Source organism: Cryptomeria japonica, chromosome 2, assembly GCF_030272615.1.
Source record: "Cryptomeria japonica chromosome 2, Sugi_1.0, whole genome shotgun sequence".
Taxonomy (NCBI): Eukaryota; Viridiplantae; Streptophyta; class Pinopsida; order Cupressales; family Cupressaceae; genus Cryptomeria; species Cryptomeria japonica.
The window spans coordinates 77,196,566-77,213,033 of NC_081406.1; the positions used below are offsets into that span (position 1 = coordinate 77,196,566).

Below are 16,468 nucleotides of genomic sequence, written 5' to 3' on the forward strand. Positions count from 1 at the left end.
TGATCATTTGGAAGATCTATTTACAAATGTTCAATTTTTAGATGGACTTCTAGAAGGTTTATTTATAGAGATTTTTGTTTATATAAGAAGTTTATATCTAATTTTAGTTGATGTATTTCAAGATATTTGTATTTTGGGCTTACTTTGTGTGCAAGATAACTATTTATTGTTTAGGATTGTTAGTCAACTTTTTATTTATTTTTCTTGCAAAGTATTGTAAAATACTAAAAACTTATAAATAAGTGTATTTGGCACTAAGATTTTCCAATTATAATTTTATATGCCTGATTCCTGTTGAGATTACCATTCAAGATTTTATGTTATATTGTGCAAGTAAATCAAATTGCTTTTATTGAAAGGTTCAGGATTTGTATTGTAGATTCCAGTCAAGGATTAATTATAGCTTCGGATTTGATTCCCTCCTTTTAATTTGCTTAACGTGTGTATTAGAATAATATCTTTCTCTCTGTGTTATTAATGGTCATTTAAGTTGTTTCTAATTTCGCCTCTAGTTAATGATTGTTTCTTTTAGAAACATCATCTTTGTAATTCTATTTGAAGGAGCTTTGTCTCCTTGATTAATTGAACAACATCGATTCTTTGAAATCCATATGCTTTTGCATTTGTATTATGGTATCAAAGCAGAAATAAATTTTTTTGTTTTTTCTAAAAATTTTCGAATGAAATTTTTTATCACTGAAAAAACAAAACTAGGGCCTGTGATTTTTTCTGAATTCGAAATTCAAATTTTTTTTTCTAAAGGGTTTTCTTTCAGGCGGTATTTTCTATTGTTCTTCGTGTTTTCTGTGGCGGATTTCTTTTTAACCAGTCCTTCGTTCCGCGGCACTCCTCTGTGCGTGACGCGATTTTTTCCACTTGCAAAATTTTTTTTCTGCCATTTTTGGATGAAAATCTGCATTTTCGATTAGGGTTTTTACAATTCAGATCAAGTCAATTTTTTTTCTGATTGCAGATTCTTGGTGGGTTTTTCGAGAGCTCAATTGGGTTGTTTTCAGAATTTTGTGGGTGCATCGTTTTCCGTGCCTCAAATTTCGTGCCAGCGGATTTCAATTTTGATTTCAGATTCTTTCTGGGTTTTTTGCGAGGATTTCTGGGTTGTCTTCGGTTTTTTTGGGTCAGCCGTAAATTTTCTCGAAATCTGTGCCAGTTGTACTTCATCCGTTTTTTGAAGTCTGTACTTGTATCTGCTTCTATTTTCTGCATTGGAATTTGTGCCTGGACTTGTCTCAGTGCATTGAACCTCGTACCTCAGGTTTTGTGCACTTAGCATCTTCTCAGTACCTCGTTTTTCATGCCTCGAAAAGCGTGAAGATGGCTTATGGGCATCGATGTTTTTTTCGGTTTTTAATATTTTTTTATCGGAAAAAATTCAGATGGGTTTTAATTTTTTTTTCCCTTAAAAAAGTCGTTGGGTTTTTAAATATTTTTTGGCCCTGTAAAAAAAAATCATGGGAGGGTTTATGATTTTTTCCTGAAAAATTGTACTTTGCTGCAGTCTGTTTTTAGTCGCACCTGGAGGAGTTGTGCGAACATCTGCACTAGTCTCTTGTTTGCAGTCTATTTTCTGACATCTTGCTCATCTACAATAATTTGGAGGGTTTGCCGATTTTTCCCTCAAAATCGTGACAACTGTTCTTGGTGTGTCTCTAGTTATAGGGAGTAACAGTTCTCCAACATCAGGTTGGACGGTTGGTGTTGTTTTGGGTATCTTCAGAAGTTCTGCAGTTTCTGGGAGGGTTGGTGGCAAACTCATCTCAAGTGGCAGAGTTAGTGGCAGACTCTTGTCTTCTGTTGCAGTGTGTTCTGAGAAGAAGTGGGCAACCTTCTCTGTTATTTCTCTTGGTAGTTAGAACAATGACCATTAAGGGAGGGTATTAGAAATTAGAATAATATCTTTCTCTGTGTTATTAATGGTCATTTAAGTTGTTTCTAATTTCGCCTCTAGTTAATGATTGTTTCTTTTAAAAACACCATCTTTGTAATTCTATTTAAAGGAGCTTTGTCTCTTTGATTAATTGAACAACATCGATTCTTTGAAATCCATATGCTTTTGCATCTGTATTAGTGTGTGTAATTCAATTCTAAGTTTTGTGTTTTACTCACTCTTTCTAGTCTTTGCATTTAGCTAGAGAATGCAAGCATTTGTTATCTATTATAGGTGTTTACTTTCAAGAAAAGATATGAAAATCTCTCATCTTGAGTAGAAGTGTTGATAAGCCTTGTGCCCTTGAGAACAAAATGCAGGCAATTTCTTTAGCTTGCTTGCAATGCATGTTCAAAACCCCATGGTTAACTTGTACATAATGTAAAAAGCTAGAGGTTGTTTTGGCTAGAAAATGCAACTTTTCCAAGTATGAGTCACCAAACTTTGTTATGGCTTGATTTTGACTTTTTAATCCTTGAAACCTAAATGGCTGTCCCCAAATATGACTGCCATATTATTATACATTTCATGTGTGAAGTCTTGTAGAAACAAAGAAAAATAATTGTGTGTTGTAGTTGGAGTAAATGATGGCTAGGGAAAGGAGAGCAATGAACAAGGAAATGAGCCCACATTTAGCAAAGATGATTCAACAACCACAAACAACCTATGATTGGGATGTGGGTTTCTACAACAAATCTAGGGAAAAATAGGCTATTTGATATTTCTACAGGAGCACACTCCATGGAATGGAGATCAAACTTATAATTCACAAAAATCTAGGGCATATGTTCTACAAGGACTTAAAATTCATTTCTTAAAGTTCTATAATGTTTAAAATTATTTTTTATAATGATTTTATCATTATGTAAATTTATTATGCATGGTAATTTTATAATATAGCATATAAATTAGATTTACATGTTAAATATACAATTTTAAAATCATAGATCATATGATCTATGATTATAAAATTGTATATTGTTTCACTATCCAAACAAGGACAACAAAAATTATAAAATTATAATTTTTTTATTTTCTATATAAATAAAAATCTAATTTATTAGACACAAATTATTTGTCCGTAAACTATTTCATAATTCACTGGTTTGGATTTGAATGTTTTTCTCAATGTTTCTTTTCCAAAGTTGTTGCTTTACGGATTACAATGATAGCCAATCCTTGCATTATAGGTCAACTTCCTTAAAAATTGACAAACCTTTGTGAAGGCATGTAGAAGCAATACAATAAATTCTAGGTGGTGGGACATATGTTTTGATATACAATATGTGTGGTCAGAAGTATACAAGTTCATACAGTAGGATGAAAGCCCATTTGTGTGCCTTTCCTAGCATGGGAATCAAAGCCTATCCAAGGAAGAATGGTGGATTTGTGCCACTTCATAAAATAGCATAATGTATATGAGAAGAGGAAGTGGATGCAAAAGTTGCCCTTAGAGTAAGGTGACCTTTGAGGAGAGGAATGGTTTATGGAGCTTCCTTAGTTCTCTATCTCATAGTGTCCTCTTTGATGTTGTAATAGAGAGCCTCTTGTTTTTGTGTAAGAATGAAGAGCCCACTAATATGAAGAGGATGAAGTAGCCATTAGAGTGGGCATTTCAAAATGATGCTAGAGAGATTGCTGATCAAATCATTGCAAGATTCTACTATACAAATGGTTTGTCCTTTAATGTTGTTCTATCACCATATTGGGAGGATATGTTGAGAAAAACAAATATGTTTCCAAAAGGGTGCATGGGCCCAGGTTATATGAAGGTGTGCAACTTCTTATTGTGAAAGGAGGTTAAGAAAAGAGAAATTCATTGGCTTCACTAGGAATTTGTGGAAATCAGTGTTCCATGGAAACGCATTCTCCCCCCCCCCGTTCCTCGTCCTTGAAGCCCGTCCCCGAAACTTTTTCCCTTTGTCCCCTCGTCCCCAACGGCTGTGGAACAATGGTGGAAGTAGATAGAGGTATTCATCATTTTTGATGTTGATCAATATGATTTTAGTGCGCTGTAAAGGGACAATGCTTTCGAAAGTTGTGGAATTATGTATTGCATTTAGAAAACAAGGTTCTCAAAAAATATTGTTCAAGTCATAATGGAAAATGCAAAGAATTGTAGAGTTTTTGGTATGTTGGTTGAGGCACAATTTGCAGAAATATTTTGGACACCTTGTCTGTCCACTCAATCTCATGCTACAAAAGTTGGGTAGGAGAATAGATTGAATCAAAAAAGTCTATGTTAAGGCCAAAGAGTTCCAACTATTCATCATATGTTGTAGGCCATTTTTAGATAATTCTTGCAACTAGAACTGAGGCAAGGTGAAGGGGATGATAGTTTTGAGGAGGTTGGTTCTCATGAAACTCCCAGCCAAAAGGATGCTCCATATACCTCCAATCAGCAACATAACATTGATTTGGAGGGAAGGCCATAGAAAAAGACCAAAATGTTGGTACATCACTATTGGTGGTAAGCTATTTCACTTTGCAAGACAAATTGAATATTTGTCTCGGGCATATCAGCAGATTTGTATTCCATGCCCAATTTTAATTCTCATTTTAGCACCAAACCAACAACCTAAGAAAGTATCAGCAACTTTGCATGTTCTCTTGGAAATTCCAACGCCCCAGGCAGATTTTGATATCTTTTTAAAAAATAAGATGCAACGCCTTTCTATCAATAGACAAATGGTAGCACCAACGAATGAATTAAATACTTAACTTTGATCTCTCCCAGATTATGAAGTACAACCCCCCTTACATGTGATTTTTAGCAATCCAAATACTATGTTGTTGATAATGTTAGTAAGAAGATAGTTTCTCTTGGTGTTGAAGATTATGGTTGTTTTATGTAGGATGTAGGGGAGGTGAAAGAATATCCTTTGATTGCCAAGAGTGGTCAAGATTGCAACTCGTTTTGGCATAAAATTAAATTCTCTTTTGTTATTTGGCTAATGAAAGTTTGCTGGTTTGTCTTTATGAAATTCAAAATTAATGAAGACGTTGTGGTGCATTACAAGCTGGGAATCAACATTAGGTTCAGTTTGATGATGGACAAGCTTGGAGAGTTAAGGAGGTCCTTTAGTTGATCCATGCTGACATTCGTGGGCCTATAAGTTGACATCTATCTCCTTAGATTAGATAACAAAGTTGAGTGAATGTCAGCACTGAAAGTTGTTGCAAATGAAAGTAAATTGGCTAGAAAATAAGGCTTGTGCATGAGACACAGCAACATGAAGGGGATGATAGTGTTGAGGAGGATGGTTCTCATTAAACTCCCAGCCAAAAAGCTGCTCCAAATACCTCCAATCAGTAAGATGAGATTGATTTGGAGGGGAGGCCATAGAAAAAGACCACAATGTTGGTACGACACTATTAGTTGTAAGCTATTTCACTTTACAAGACATTGAATATTTATCTCAGGCATACCAACAGATTTGTATTTCCATGCCCAATTTTAATTCTCATTTTAACACCAAACCAACAACTTGAGAAAGTTTCAGTAACTTTGAATGTTCTCCTGGACATTCCAACGATCCAGGTAGATTTTGATGTCTTTTTTTAAAATAAGATGCAGCGCTTTTCTATCAATAGACAAATGGTAGCAACAACGAATGACTTAAATGCTTAACTTTGATCTCCCCCAGATTTTAATGCCTCCTCCAGGTAGATAAGCATCCTCCATGTAGATTTAAATGGATAGCAATGCTGCTTAAAAAAATGAAAATTGAAGTAGATACACATCATTCCTCACAGCTCGTCACTTCCTTGCCAATGAACTTTTCATCTCTATTGCTCTAAAGCCACTATTGAGAAACTAAGGTAGATAGAAACTACATCATAAATGATATAAAATGAACATACAGAAAATTTATTCTGTGGGGGATTGTTGATCACATTGATTTCATTGATTTTTACATAGCCATTCCCATGAACTAACATATCAACCACCTATATAGGAATTATCTATCTTTCAAAAAACTAACATATTGACATTAATCTACTTTAAATACTAATAATACCTACTAACAATATTAAACCCAAGGGAGTGTCTCACAAGTGAGATGCATGCTGCATGCAATATTTTATTTAAAACTTATATAAAACAAAAACATTTTTGGATCACATGACCCAACAAACTGGTGAAATTAACATAGAGAGAAACTACATTGCAAATAATATTAAAACACACTCTTAAACTATATTATACAGGATGATTTTGTACATTGATTTCAATGGCTTTAATAAAGAGTCAAGACATTCATTTGAACTACTTCTCAATCAACAACTGACAAAACATCGAGAAACAAAAACTAACAAAGGGGTATCCCATAATGATAAATGAGATACATGCCCCATATAAAGTTTTATTTAAAACCCAAAAGTAATACTATTTTGGATCACAAACTTATAACATAGTTCTACTGTTGGATCAAGGGTTAGGGTTTTCTGTAGATCAATTCAATACTCATATATCATTGTAAGATAATACCATTTTTAAGCCTTAAGAAAGTTGACTTTATAGAAAAAGTTTTGATTCATAGCTTATATACATTTTTTGAATTTTATGTTATATTTATCTAGGTTTACAATTATTAAATTTTTAAGTTTGTATGTCTTGCCCTTTCTTAGGGATGTGTGATGACTGAGAAAGTGGTGTGTTTGTGCATCAACTTAAGAATTACCAAAATCAATGTTGCTTTTGCAGGCAATCCTACATCGAACAATTAGCGATTACAATGCTGCAGCCATTGAAACTCCTAAGCAGTTAGAAATACAATTGATCCAAAGCCACGATGACATCAAATCGCCACAAGTAACATATTTTGCTGAAAAATATTGATTTTTCTATGTCACCCAATATAGCATACTAAAGAGCAAGTTGCAGTTTGTCCTGAAGCCACTAGTAGGATATTTTAGCCAAATCATTCCTAGCAAATCCAATATGAAATTCGAGAAGAAGAATTTCATTAGTAGATTTCTGGAGTGTATTATTCAATTCCTGGAGCTGATTTCAAGAATTTTTTGTCCCAGGTTTATGTCATTTTGATACTTCTGATTATCATTAAAAGCATGCATTACTATTGTGAAATAATATGCTAGGGTACAAAAACTTTATCTTAACAATTTTTCCTAGCATTGAAAATATTAAATTCTTAATTGTTCCAGGAGTGAGTGTTATGTCATGATGTTCATGGTTCAATGATCATTATCTTCACGTATAAACTGGATTCTGGTTATCTGTATTATCATACACCAACTTAAACATTGGATACATCCAAAGATATGAAGGCATTAATTTCATTAATGGGATACAATTTCAGTTAAGTTGTGCATTTGATATGTGAAGCATGTTCATTATAAGTCCACAAAAATATGATGCATGTTTGCAATGTTGTCTGTTTTTTAAGGGAGAGAGTTTGATTTGTTTGGCCTTTCACATCATTGCATTATTTCTTTATGAACATGATCAATTCATCAGATCCCACAACTATGCGAATCTGGACATTTTTGTTTAGTAACGAAGAGGCACCATGAAGTGCAAGATATACTGATATAGTATCTACTATCTCGCTAGCTACTATTATGAGAAACAAATTAAGAAGCTTCAATGTCCATGAATAATGAAAATGTGGTCAGCGACTGAAAGATGCTTAACATAGTACCAGAAAAATCATTAATGGAAAAATAATAGGAAGTAGAGTTGGGATGTGTGTGTGAATCTAGCAAAGCTGGAGGTAAAACAAAAAAGTCCTTAATAGTCAGTTGCATATTCACTGAAAGTTTTAAGTAATTATTTTGGTAAGGATCCCTTATGATCTCAACCTGCACTTAAGGGCCATCAACTTGAAGATAGAAAATACTAGAGAAAACAAATAAGAAACACATTAGATGAGTTGATGAAACTATCAATTCTTATATATAACTGATCATGATTCCATGACTGCACGGTCTATGAAGTTTCCAAGTTTAATAATATAAATATGTATTATTTTTTCCTCCGGGTTGATATGGCACTAATGATAACATTGATTATACATGTACTGTTTATTAATGCTGTGACCGACTAGCTACAAGGTGCATATTTTGATCTTCTGAGTTTAATATATGTTCAAACGATACTAAAGGCCACTCAATATATTACTAGTAGATTTTCTGCGATGTTGAAATGTCAATAAAATTTGCATTTATCTGAATTCCCATTGAGGATATTGAAGTACAACATCGTATGTTCTAGTTGAGTTTCTAGTCCTTTTTCTTTGTATAAAATATTTTTTTAGTAGCATAAATAAAGCAAAGTACATTTTGGTGGCACTCTTATAGTGTTTTGTTGATTCTGTCTAGTCACAGGCTGTGCATACCTGCTTGCCACTCTTTGTTGTACACTTTCTTATGTGCTTTTATTTTTTGATTAATGTGATATGGCAGATATTTTTGATTAAAAAAATTATTGTATTGTTCCTCTAAAGAAGTAAAAAAACCAGCTTCTCTAGCCTCCGAAATAATATTTGCTTGCATTTGGAAATAATTTTTTCAATTCGTTTTCCATCAGCCCTTCCGTCCAATCACGGAAGCTCCCTCCATGGCTAGGTGGAAGAGAGATTGAATTGTAATGCAAAAGAGGTGGGTCGTTGGCCTTTAAACAAACATAAACATTGACTGTTTGAATAAGGGCTTGTTTTCTACCTAACTAGCTAGTTGCTCTTGTAATTTGTCCAACACAACATAGGTGTCATTAAGCATATCGGAAACTAATAATTTGAAATTTTGTAATTATTGGCACTATGCCCTTGCTTCTAAAGCTTCTATGAGTAACCAAAAAAAATTAACTACATTTGGATCTTTCTAGAATAGGGATTGCATGAGGAAATGATCTAATTGTTTCCAAATGCATTGTGTACAATTAAGTCATTTTTATCAATGAATTTGTCATGATTAAGAAGTTAGAATCAAGTTTTTGATGATTGAGAAGGCATCTAAAATATGTCTTTTTAGGTTCAATGTGTGAAGGTTGAAATGAACTTAAAGGTTAAAATGAACTTAAATTTATTAGACTATTTTTTAACAATGCTAGTAAGGTTGTATATTATTGAAAATATTGATAAGGTCTTGAACTATCATTTAGTTGAAACTCCTACCAAAGGAGGCCTTTAACCCATGCAATATATTCCAAATTTTAGTATAAAAGCTTAAGCTAACTGGCAAGGAAAATCCCTCCATGGAGATTTTCAAAATAAACGGTTTTCATACATGAACTGAATCCCTTCTTAAGAAATGGCTTTTCTATCATAAATTATCACACTCAAATATTTGTTTTGTTTAGAAAACCAACTTTTACTTAAAGCCCTTAACCAAGGGCAAGATTTCACAAAGTAGATCTTAAAACATGGCAACAATATTCTTGTCCAAGGAAAAAATCGTCATGCACAATTGTAAGACATTTGGCACACTCCGGTGCTTCCATATTGATTTGGAAATAGTATATATTGAATTGTGGTGCATCTCCTCCTAGTCATACCTCTCCTTTGGAACATCTTACCAAATTTTTTAAGATTCATTACTTGACAAATATCTAATGATCCATTGAACCAAATTGAAGATCCTTCAAACCCATGCCTCCAAATATGGTAGTTGTATTACAAATATATCTAGCATTTGCCTACCCTTTTTTGTTTCCTCTACAAACCAACCTTTAGAAATCCACAATCATTCTATGCAACTTCTCTAATGGATAGGCATAAAGAGAGAAGTTCAATTATATCTCATTTGATTTGAACTTGAGTAAATCATTTTATAAAGATACATTCAGAATTCTATAAATGTTGTATCTGTAGAAATCTAAAAATGAAGAAATCTAAAAATGACTAATGCATTTTCATCAAGCTCATCTCATTACCTTATCATTAATTCTTTTATCCATATTAATTAAATTTTTTTAATTTTTTCTTTTATTATTAATATTATTTTTTACCTTAAGGTGTCCTTATGATCAAGCCACACCTTAAATTGGGCTTACTTTTATCTTTTTCCTTTTGTTATTAATTAAATAATTTTAATCGTTTAATTAATTTGTCACTTTCCTTTCACTATTTATTAAATGTATTATTTAATCAATTCATAGTTTGGTCCACTATAATTAATAGCTCTAAAAAAATATTTAATTAGTTAAGACCTTCCAATATTAAATAAATTTTAAATAATTTATTTACTTTTTCCATCACAAATAAATAAAATAAGTGTTCTATTTATTTCTTCTATGCATTTACACTCTCTTTATCCTTCCACCCCATCAATCCATTTAGTTATACCTCTACCTTCTTAAATTTTCTTGTCCATTGATCTCTTATTAATCTCTTCAATTGATCAAATGCTATGTGAGATAAATAAAAACCTTTACTCATTCATTTTTCCTAACTAGCTTTCTTATGACCAAGTATTCTATGCAATCTATTATCAAGTACACATCTATCATTATCATTATTAAGCTAGCCATATCATCATCCATTATCAAGCATTTAGTCTTCATATTTGTCATTATGATATCAAAGTTATGCTACACATTTTGAGAGAAAATCCACATTAAGCATTCAGGTTTATGAAGTAAACAAAGGAGCAATCTAAGGTCTTTGCTATGGTATTTTGTTTATCATTGATTTATGCATAGATCTTAGACTTTATTGAGTGAGAATGTGGGTTTTGGATCTTGCATTGCAATGTTTCAAGCTTATTTAGATTCACATTTTCATATCTTCACCTTTTGGCATGCTTGATGAGATCCATGTCCTTGAATTTCACAAATTTTTTTCGCAAAAATTGCATTATTTTTGATGTTGTAGGCCAATTTTTTATTTTTGAGTAGACAAAGGTCGTATTTGCTATATATAGCGTTGGATTGTTGTTATTGATGTCTAAGTGAATTTTGAGGCAAATTTGATGGATGTTAATTAATGCCAAATTTATGGCACTATGATCTAGATGTCATCAAGGAGAAGATAAATTTCATATTTAATGATGTTCAAAATTGCACAACAATGTTTATTGATGTGGCAAACCCTCCTCTTTATTAATAGAGAAAGCTAGTGCATCTTAGGGAGAGATGCCAAGATAGATGTGACCTTTGTCAAGCATGTCCTCTAACTACAACTTGAGCTTATTGAACTCATGTGGTCATCCTATATGCTTCATAAGATATTAGCTCATCTTTTGGCATAAGATCTACATGAAATATATTTCATGTTGAGGTAACATACTTTAACTTTGATGGAAATGCATATACAAATTCCCATGGAATAGGGTGGTCATAAAGATAAATTTTTGGTCATCTTTAGATCTATCGCTAATTGTAATAGAAAATTGTTGACACCCTTTCTACATTCTCTATTTAAGCTACATAGTGAAAATCACATGGAGAGAGATGGGTCTCTACAACCTTGTAATCTTACTCTTGTCATTCTCCATCAAAATCCTATTCATGCCTTTCTATAAATTCATGCTATTGATAGGTCTATGACGTTATTTTACGTCTTTCAATGCCATTATATTTCCAAAATCTATCAAACTCAATAGAATAATATTCCCTACTATGAGTGGTCATAGAGACCCAAATCTTTCTACCTATTTGGTTTTCTAAGAGAGCCTTGAACTCCCTAAACTAACTAATGAACTTAGATTCAATTCAAAGAAAACTATTCAAAGAAAACTAACCCTTGCACTCCTAGAATAATCATTAATAAATGATACATAACACAAATATTTTGACAAGGTATGGGTGAGTGTAAGTAAATGATGGGACAAACTAGTCCCTTAAGTGACGATGAAAGTTAAAGAAAATAGAGTTAGACAACTTGACATTAAAATTTGAATAGGTTATCAATATACTTTAAAAAATATGTAAGAATGGATTTTGTAGCAAATTGAATGTAGTTTCTAAGCTACTAGTGGATTTTTGAAATAAAGTAAGTCTATTTGGGGAAAATTTGAAATTTCAATTCAGTAGACTCAATTTTGAAGTAAAAGATAAAAAATAGGTGTATGTTTGACCAAGCTAAGTGCAAGCAAAGCATAATATTTTTTTTATGACTTTAAATATAAGTAGAGGACATGCTCGAATGTGTGAAACATTTTTTAGTTATTTTTTTCCAAGTTAATAATTAGTTATGAATTTTTTACTAGAACTTTTTAAAAACATAAAAACTTGTATATCTGACCACCATAACTTGGTGAAAACTTAATTAAACACAATTTTTTTTTCAATTCTATAGTCGTATACAAAACATAAAATGTGTTACATCTTTCAAATTTGAAATTGGTGAAACTGTTTGAAAGTTTTAAATGTTTTTCAATTAGTCCATCAATTAGGATTATAGTTATAATGCATGTAGAAAATCAATAATAACTAGTCATTAAATTCAAAATAAGGCAACCCCTTGAGTTAGAAACACGACAAACATGAAGTGTATCAAACAAATTCATGCGAAAGAAACTACCATCGAAGCTAACACTTACCATCAAAATTGGCACTTACCAATCAATGACATCAATGACAAAATTCTCTACACATGGTCCTAGCCATCTCCTTTACTGTTATATTTTTCCTTTCTACCACCCCATTTGTTGAGGTGTTCTAGCAGTAGCATACTATCTTTTGATGCCATGTTATTGACAATACTCATCAAACTCTCTTGAAGTATATTCTCCACCTTTATCTGACCTTAAACACTTTATCTTCAAATCTGATTCCTTTTCAACCATCTTTCTAAACACCTTAAATTTGTCAAATGCCTCTGACGTGTGCTTCAAAAATGTCACCCAAGTCATTCTTGTATAGTCATCAACAAAAATCATAAAATATCTTTCTCCACCAATATCCCTTGTCCTAGTAGGGCCACACAAATCTTTATGGACACTGAAATGGTTTAGTAGATGAATGCTCTTTTGATTTAAAACTGATTTTAGTTTGTTTCCCATGTTGACACTCCTTGGAAGTGCTGTTTACTAGCTTGTGAATGAGCGACAAACCTCTAACATTTTGATGTTTGCTTACTTTGACTAGATTGTCAAAGTTTAGATGTCCAAGTCTTTTATGCCACAACCAGATCTATTCAACCTGTCTCATAAGGTAGATATCTTCATGTTTGTCACTGTTTGTGATGTTTTTCAACTTGTATACATTTCCTTTTGTCCTCTTACTTGCTACAATTGTCTTTCCTAATTTTATTTATTTATTTCACATCCTTGATCATTGAACAAAACATTGTAACCATTGTCACAAATATGACTTACACTCAATAAGTTATGTTTCAAATCTTCTGCATAGTAAACAACATGAATATGCATATTCATATCTAACACCAAAGTTCCTAAGCCTTTGATTTGTTTGAAAGTGTTATCTCCAAAACTAACAAACCCTCCCATCATATTCTTCAAGTTTGGTGAATATCTCCTTGTCACTAGTCATGTGGTTTGAACAACCACTATTAATCACCCACAAGTCTTGGGAAAAAGCATGGAGCTATGTCACACTTTGGGCCAACTGAGGGTAGTTCGTCTGGACTAAGTTTGACTGGACTACCCTTGGGCCACGTGGTGTTGAAATGGTGCTGAAAGTCTGGTCGGACTGAGTTTGGCCAGACTCAGTTCGACCGGACTCCCTTAGTTCAAATATTTTCATTCAAAAAAAAAATGATTTTTTTTGTATTATTAGAACTAAGGTTAGTTCGACTGGACTGAGTTCGACCGAACTCAGTCTGACTGAACTCATTCAAGTCAGACTAGCCCATGTGTCATGTGATGTAGCACAAAAAAGGTGAAAAACTATGTATTTCTAAAACTTTTCACTTCTACTCAATTTTTCTTCAAGCATAATATTTTTTTACAAAAATTGAAAAATACCCTTTTGTAGAGCTCAAAGTCACGAATCTAGACATAAATTTTTGTATTTTGATTAATTTTAATATTTTTAATTAATTAAACATTGCAAGTAGCTTTTTAAATTTAAAAAGGAGGTTGATTAGAAATTTAAAAAAAATATTAAATTATATTAATTTTTTATTTCACTAGATGAGAAAAATCTTCTCGAAAAGGGTTTTTTTTTGGTTAATGATAAATTTAGTAGTCAAAAGGTGACGCCAAATGAAAACTATCAAATTTAGCTATGTTGGACTTCAAAATATTATAACAAGAAAAATATACATCAATTTTTTTTAACACTACATATATATGTTCTCTATTTGGAAAAAAAGATCAGAAAAAATAAGGTTCGTTTTCATTTTTTTTTGTTACGCCAACTAGAACCCCTGATTTTTCAACATTTTTTCAGCAATGAAAAATCTGTCTTTGAATTTATTAAAAAAAAAATATCATTTTTTTTTCAAAAATAATTAAAAAATAGCAAACCTATCTTTCATTAATAATTCTACATTTGATCAGTTTACATCATTTCAAAATTCAATTTAGAAATGTCACTTTTATGCGGTCGAAGTTAAAGAGTTTTATTGTGTTGGTTGGTTCCTTTATAAAAGTGTGACACTGGTTTGTGCTTTTACCGATTTCTTTTTAGAATGAAATGCAACTTGAACAAACATTGATTTTTCAATATTTTTAACTTCCTTTGGTCTCCAAACTGATTTATACTTGTTCTTATTTGTATTAGCATTGTATTCCTCATCTTGTCTATCAAGATTAAATCTACAATACTTGACTATATGACCAAGATTGTGACAACTATGACATCTTAGATTATTCATTATATTAAGATAACTTTTACCAACAAAATTTGACCTTCTTCTTGAAGCAACTCTACACTCGTTAATCTTATGGCCATAATGATAACAATAAAAATAATAGCAAAAAAAAAAAGGAACTAAACTTGAGTGGGGACCTTTTGTCTTTAAAAGATGGCCTTTTGAACACATTGTTTCTTCTCTTTGTGTGATCATCTGCATCCAAACCTTTGACTATTTTTTTGTGATCAGACTTTGAGGAAGTTTGTGCTTGATTGGTGTGTGAGATTTTGCCAAGATCAAGAGCTCAATGAAAAGTACAAAATAGAGAGACAAAATATAGGACAAGAATAAATTGTATTCTCATCAATAGATAGATGATCAAATTGTTCAATAGTTGCATACAATGAATATGAGCCTGCTTATATAGGCAAGGCTATATGGATATGTGAGCACATAAACATGGCATGTGGCTCACTAAGAAACAAGGGTAGGTAGGAAATAGGTGTGGTAGGTAGGAGAAACAATATAATATTCTATATGAGGTGGATCACCCACCGAATGTGAAATGTAACAACAAGACCACAAAAGGTGGAAATTCTCCTACACACACTATCCCAATGTGGCACAAACACCCAAGTGTCACATACCCAAACTACTATGAAATACATTATCCTAAGTAAACTTAAGTAAGGTGTAATAATATCCAATATGAATAATTAATAACACCAATACCCCCCCTTAAGTGCAACTTAGGGGAATGCACTTAAGTCTACAATGCATCTAAGCAATGCAAGATGGGTCCTGGCTACGAGGCCATATTAGGTACCAATGTACAAATGCATGCAAACCAATGCAATGAAATCTCTCATAAAGCGGGGAGAGAGAGAAAAAACCAATGGGAAAAAACCCTCCCCCAAAAGAGAGATGAAAACTATACAAGAGAACTTTCATAGAAGTGTGACAGGAACAAAATCCCATGCGAGGAAAATGTCTCTCCCATATGAGAGAAGAAGAGAAGCTAGGTAGCCCCCCCTCAATGTAGAATCTGCACCAATGGTAGAAGCTCGAAGATGAATGAAGAAACTGTTCCATGAATGTCGAACAACGTTCCTCCCCTTGGGAAGAAACAAAACCAAAGGTGTATCCATGAAGTCTCCCCAATCATGAAGGGAAGATGTAGGAAAAAAACTCATGATGAATGGATCTCTGAAAAACTGCTCAAGTGTCCCCATGTCGATGATGAAAGATACCCCCTCCAAAGGTGGTGAACTGCTCCACACTTCTGAAAAACGCACTCCAAGATCTAGTGGAGATGAAAGTGGAATAAGTCCCAAAGACTCACATGTCTCCTCTAAGCATAAAGAGACCTCCTCCAACTGTTGTACATAAGTATCCACAATCATGTTAACCTCGAAAGAATGATCATGTAGAGAATGAACAAGAAGGTCATAGTGTTCCCTCACAACAATCGAAGAAGGATCATCTTCATGAAAGAGAAGATGAATATCATCAATGATGTCTCCCAAATTTGTAATGTAGGACTCCACAAACAAACTTGCAATGTCTATCAAGTAGTCATCCCACTGAATTGAAGCTGGAAGACAAGATATATCCTGGTGCACTGAATCACAAGAAGGCAAAACTGTCATGCTATCCGCATCATCAGGTGCAATAGGTGATGTGATATCAATAGGAGGAGATGTAATACAAGGCTCAAGAATGAGGTCACACATGAGAATCCGCAAGGTCAAGTACCCAAAGTTCTTCTGAAAATCTGAATCATCATGTGAAGAATCAT

General features: G+C 32.9%; 1 protein-coding gene across 4 annotated transcripts in view; it reads left to right on the plus strand.

Annotated features, from left to right (window-relative positions):
- The window catches only part of LOC131070748 (pyridoxal kinase), a 138,510-nt gene extending 131,237 nt beyond the window's left edge, over positions 1-7,273 (plus strand). For all 4 annotated transcript variants that reach the window (XM_058006371.2, XM_058006373.2, XM_058006372.2 and 1 more), the window contains one exon: positions 6,654-7,273. In XM_058006371.2, coding sequence (XP_057862354.2) covers positions 6,654-6,788 — 135 coding nt within the window. In that variant the 3' untranslated portion in view covers positions 6,789-7,273. The remainder of the gene's footprint in view (positions 1-6,653) is intronic.
- Positions 7,274-16,468: the final 9,195 nt, after the last annotated feature.